The sequence below is a fragment of the Chanodichthys erythropterus genome, chromosome 9 (genome assembly GCF_024489055.1).
Source record: "Chanodichthys erythropterus isolate Z2021 chromosome 9, ASM2448905v1, whole genome shotgun sequence".
In the NCBI taxonomy this organism is placed as follows: domain Eukaryota; kingdom Metazoa; phylum Chordata; class Actinopteri; order Cypriniformes; family Xenocyprididae; genus Chanodichthys; species Chanodichthys erythropterus.
The window spans coordinates 18,647,044-18,653,070 of NC_090229.1; the positions used below are offsets into that span (position 1 = coordinate 18,647,044).

Below are 6,027 nucleotides of genomic sequence, written 5' to 3' on the forward strand. Positions count from 1 at the left end.
CACACAGAAACACATAAAATCCTTAAAAATGAAGTGCATCTATCAACTCTAAAGTTTGACCTAAATCTATACACACTTGGTGAAACGCTGCTATAGTAACATTTCCTAAAACTTTATGGAGTTGGGTAGGCATATTATAAACCCATTTGGCAGAAAAACATTAACCGTCAAAAATACTACAAAATACACTTTTGACCCCTCTGTGATGATTTGGCTTTTTTTTCTTTTTTTTTTTTGGCCACACACCTCAGTGGTTCCTGTCAGCATTTCTTGTTCAAATTGCATTTTTGCATTCTTCAAACGGTAGGCATTTAAAAAAAAAAAAATTGTACTGATTTTTTGGAATACTGGCACACCTTCAAACATCAGTTTATGGTGCCAGTGAGGCTGTGTTTAGCTGCACAGTATTGAGAACAGACTGTCCCAAGAGAGGGATTCAGGAGATTTTCCTATCACGCATACAGAGGCTGATAGTCATTCTTCTTGCTTCTGCAGGTGATGACACAAATGCTGAGCATCCCAAAAAACTGAAAAAGAGAGAAACACACACACACACAAAAAAAAACTTTGTTAAATTCATTGTCCGATAAACAAGGATAATGATGAGGCTAAAATGAGCTTATGTACCTTTATGATGGCAAATCCCAGGATGACCAACATTGCATAACTAAGCACATCCTGAAGCATCTGCTCCAGTTTAGCTTCACATCCCTGTAGGAAAATCAGAATATGTTTTACCCCTCACAAAAATTGTTTAAAAACAATTACATATTTTTGAGAAAACGGCTTGGGAATATGCTGATGTCAGTGTTGTTATTGTTAACTAAAATGAAAATTATTTAAAAAAAAGAATTTTCTTACTTAAGCTGGAATAAAATAATCATAAATATTAGATGAAACATTTCAATTAGAGATGCACCGATATATCGGCCAATAATCAGTATCGGCTGATAAATGCTAATTTTCACTCTACCGGCTATCGGCCGATAGTTTAAAACCAGCCGATTTGGCTGTGTGTAAAGAAAATGCTAAGAAACCAGTTTGATGTTCAATATTAATAGTAATTATATTAATTAATTACATTCAGAAAGTTAAGAAATATTAATTTAATCTTCAGAATTTAGTTAATGTGTGTTAATAGTAATTTGAGTAATGTGTTTGTTTATTACTGATACCAGTTACTCTGAAACAAGTTGATGAAATGGAGAGAATAAAGTTTTTATTTGCAATTCTTTCAAAATATACTTAAAAATATAATTATTAATTATAATGAAATTATCATTAATTTAAAAGATGGTATAAAAAGCTGATCCCCTAAACTATCAGTATCTGGAAATATCACTCTGAATGATCGGTTATCAGTATCGGCAGATATCACTGAATATTCGGTTATCGTAGATATCACTCTGAATAAGCAGTTATCAGTAGAGAAATATGGTAACGGTGCATCTCTAATTTAAATGCAAATATAAACTGAAATAAGTTTGAGGTTGAAGTACTAAAATTACTAAAACTGAAAAATTCTAAATAGAAAAAAAACAACTACAACTTAAAATATAAAAATATAAATTATAAATACTAAAATAGTATATAAATAATACTCAAATAACACTGTTCACTGAATACAATAATGCATAATATCAAATGAATGCTCAAACCTGTGTGTTCAGAAGATCTGGTTGGGTGAGTTGACCAGTGCATTGTGTAGCATTTGCTTTACAGCAGGAATGTGGCACAGAGTTGTTATGCTGGACAAACCATGGTGATGCAGTCCAGTCTGTGAAGTTATTCACCCCACAGCACTCCAGCTGAGAATGTGTAAGTGGAGAGTAAATGTAAAAAAAAAAAAAAAAAGATCAGAGGGAGAATAAAGAGAATGAGACTCCTTCATGCATCCATTTTCTGCTCAGTTTGTCTGTCATTTCCTGTGCAACCAAAAATTATTCCAATGATATGAAGGAACCTTTCAGACTTACTTGAGTTTGCAAGATATCCACTGCATGGGTTTCAGAGTTCAGACCATCATACTTTTGGAAGACGTCTTTCATTGACTTTTCTAGGTCACCCTTAATCTGTAAACATCACAGGGAAACAATTTCCAATGATTCATATCCCATTTCAAAAATGTTATTCATAAGTTACATGAGAATAACTTACTCTGCCCCTGTAGATGAAGCCAAACACAAAAGCGGCCACCTCGGCAGCGAAGATTATCATGATGATGATAAGAAACTAAATGAAAAATTCAGGGAAAAGCATAAAATATTAAACCCCCTTGAAAATTTACAGCATGATGAAAACAGTTCTTACCCCAAAGGCCTTAAAAAAAAAGGAATAGAAACCACCACATGGACCCTACGCTCTATTTTCGATAAAATAAACTGAAACAAAAGCTTTGGGCACAAAAGGTGTACAAACAGACGAATGGCGCACACTTACAAAGCCTAAACCGACTTTGGACTCCCTCAGAGTTGCACAGCAGCCAACGGTCCCAATGACAAACATGACCACAGCCACACCGATTATAATGGCTGCTGGGATGATGCTGTACTTATCAGAGACAAAGTCTTCAAAGCTGTTGTAGCTCTTTATCACATAAGAACCAACATATGCAAGGGCCACTCCAGCACCCTGAAAAAAAACAACAACACAACAGGTGGGTCAATAGCATGAAATTTTACAGTTAAGTGGTGCAACACAAATAAACAGAGACCCCTGTAGACTCCCATGACTATGTGTCAAGGTCAATAAAACCTAAAATCTCAGATAATTTTACCTTTTTATTATGACAAGGTAAGATTAGGTGAAATGTCATGTGGTAGGACTTTGCCCAAAATTAATAGTAAATATAATTTCATGATACACTCACATGTATTCAAGGTCTAAGTAAAATATGTCATTACTTTTTACTTGATGGTTACACCACATGACATTTTAGAGCAGTGGTTTTCAACCAAGGGGCTGGGGCCCACTAAGCGGCCTAAAAAAACCTCTAATGACTTAAGAGTATTTAAATTATTATTGATATTAAAATAATCAAATTAAAATCTAAATTAAAATGTTTAAAAAAAAAAAAAAAAAAACAAGATGTCAACTGAAATTCTTTTTTTTCTTTTTTGGAAAAAAAGGGTCATTAAATTTTAAACTTCTGTTGAAAATGGTAAAAAAAAAAAAAATTATATATTATATTATTTTTATATATATATATTATATATATATATATATATATATATACACACACACACACACACACACACACCATTATTTACCATTTTCAACAGAAGTTTAAATATTTTATGCCATCTGGTTTATGGTTTGATTTTTTTTTTCAACCAGTATATTACACTTATTTAACTTCCCAGAATTTACATAGTTCAGTTCCATATTCATCATGTCTCACATGATGTCATATGGTGTCATTTCATAACAAGTACACTTTGGAACTCAGGTTTATGTCTGACTCGCTAGCACATGATCAGTTTCTTCAGTAGTCAGTCACAATGCACAGTCACGAGACCATTAGTAACCTTTTCCTGCTGACTAATCTTTCCTGGAATGCTGGTCTTGTGCCTCAGCTTGAGCAGAAGCGGTAAAAGCAAAACAGAAACCCTTGAGGTCGAACAGTACAAACAATAACAGCAATAAATCAGTTTTTCAGAAGACAAAAATGCTACGATGAGAACTTTCAGTTCTCAGATTTCCCAGTTTTGTTACTTATTGCACTGTCGTTGTTGGAGAAATTAGAAAATGTCTCGCATGCAGACAGGGCTGGGAAAGGGGAACAATGGGGCCCCTGAGGGTCTCAGCCCTAAAAAGTTTGTCTTTGCTTCTGTGAATTTTAGAAATGTCTCTGTGAGTAGGAAATTTTTAAATTGGCCGTACAGAAGATTTAGAAGTGTTGGTTTTCTACAGAACTCCCCTTTGTGCTTACTGAAGCCAGAAAAGAGCACGCAACATTAAGCCAAGTCAGATGACTAGGCCTACATGATGGCACAGACAATACGGGCATCAAAAAAATCTTTATTTCCACTTAAATCAAGTTAGAAGCTCTGACAGTTACATCAATTCTGAAATAAACAAGTGTGAATACGTTTAAAGGCAGCATAGCAAAAGGCACAGAAGCCCTTTCATAAGGTTGTCTTAAGTGTGTAAACAAAGAGCAAACAAATGACTCACCCTAAATTAAATTACATTCTAGAGAAGAGCTCGCTGTCAGAAGCAAGTAACTCTTACTAAACATTTATTTAGTGGTCTGGAGAAGGAGAAACAACCTCTGAATGAATACAAACTATTGTTATGCTTACAAAGGACCCTTCGTCCTATAAATATAGTCATCACAAGGACCCTTCCTACAAATATAGTCATCAAACAACTGAAACATAGAACATGGACAGCATAGGTTTGTAAACCTCATACAAGTACGTCCAGCGCTTACATCTGATGATGGGCTATGTTTAGGAAACGAAATGACAACAGAACTTCTATTAAAAAGAAAAAAAAAACTCACCCAAAATATTAAACTGAGAAACAAAAGAACGCTTTTGGATGTTATGATTCCGCAATCCATGTCTGCTGCTGAGTGATGGGAATCGAAGCTGGGAACGTTTCGGATAGTTTGTGGCGTTCTCCTTTTTCTTCTTTTGAGTTTGTGACGTCTTTTTTCCTGGTGTTCTTTATAGTTCAGTCAGTCACATGCTCTCTCATACGCCAACAACGGAAACCCCCAGGTCCTAAATACCGTATACGTCTGGTGTTGCCTAGGTGAAGTGACCAGAGAAGATAGAGAGAATGTGGCACAGTTTCGTGATAGTGGACTGATAAAAGCGGTTTACTTTAAGCCTTTGAGTCCTTTTATGATTCTACAACTCTTTAAATATTTTAAGACTAATTATTTAAAGTAGCATAACTTCTTTGTGAAAATGACAGACTTTTGGCATTTTTTAGATGAAGGACTATGGTGCCCCGCACATGGCAGGCAAGAAAAAAAATTAAATCGTTTTAGTAAATCAAGGGAACGAATTAGTAAATCGTGCGCACGATTTAGCCTACTGTTTTTTCCCTGCATATCATGTCCGGGGCTCCATAAAGGACAGATGCACATCATCAGAAAAAAGTGGGACAGTTAAGTTTGATGTAAATAATTAGCTTTAGTTTATATATACTATCAAAATCTATATCCATATAGCATTTTTCTTCTAAGAAAAGTAACAAAAGTTAGAATTTATTGAATTAGGTCTTGATGGAAATCATGTTATGGTCAAGTTGTTTTTTGCAATATGGCAGCTGGTTTGTCAATGACATGTGGCTTAGGTGTTAACTTGTTTAGGCTACCTATTAGCTTTGAAAGTTCAGTTTGGATTACATAATTTATATAAATTATTGTCAGGTGGTCTAGGTATTTGAAATTTCCATAGACTTCAGTGGGTTACAACGTGGTCTCAGCCTCAGACGTCATGCCCACGGACCGTGGATATGCATATGTAATTATTGAGTCGCCGTTCAGACATAAACACGGAAGCGCTGAACTGCTTTAACTACGTCAAATGTGTACAAGTCTGACAGGGTAGAGAAGAATTTGTTGAAATTGAAGTTGAAATTTTTGTTTTGTTTTTGCACACAAAAAGTAGTCGTCGCTTCATAACATTAGGGTTGAACTACTGTAGTCACGTTTGACTATTTTAACGATGTCTTTAGAATACTTTCCTGGCCCAACATGCTCGGCAGTTTTATTTAAACCAACTACTGTTTAAAAATTACTATATGGCTGGCTTAAAATGAACCCAAAATAGTTGGGAAATTAAAAACCAGATGCAATTAGAGACAACAATAATAGTCAAAAGGTGATCAATTATTAATAAGCAATTTAATAAATGTTTATTGTTTAATAATTATTCATTGAACATTAATAAATGTTAATTTCCAACATACTTTGGGTTAATTTTAATTAAGCAATACAGTAATTTTTAAACAATAGTTGAGTTAAATAAAACTACCCAGCTGGTTGGGCAAACATTTAACCCTAGCTAC

At 34.5% G+C, this 6,027-nt stretch overlaps 1 protein-coding gene across 1 annotated transcript; it reads right to left on the bottom strand.

The window, feature by feature from the left end:
- tspan36 (tetraspanin 36) lies at positions 1-4,667 on the bottom strand. Its single transcript, XM_067393745.1, has 7 exons — positions 4,508-4,667; positions 2,440-2,631; positions 2,158-2,232; positions 1,977-2,072; positions 1,659-1,808; positions 628-711; positions 1-527 (listed from the first exon to the last, which is right to left on the bottom strand). The coding sequence occupies exons 1-7, from the start codon at positions 4,565-4,567 to the stop codon at positions 453-455; spliced, it is 732 nt and encodes a 243-aa protein (XP_067249846.1). The 5' UTR covers positions 4,568-4,667; the 3' UTR covers positions 1-452.
- Between the last annotated feature and the right edge of the window lie 1,360 nt (positions 4,668-6,027).

Coding starts and splice junctions, on each gene's coding strand:
- tspan36 (XM_067393745.1), bottom strand. CDS start 4,567: ATGGATTGCGGAATCATAACATCCAAAAGCGTTCTTTTGTTTCTCAGT. Junction 1,809..1,976: donor TGGATATCTTGCAAACTCAA/GTAAGTCTGAAA, acceptor ACACATTCTCAG/CTGGAGTGCTGTGGGGTGAA. Junction 528..627: donor TGGGATTTGCCATCATAAAG/GTACATAAGCTC, acceptor TCTCTTTTTCAG/TTTTTTGGGATGCTCAGCAT.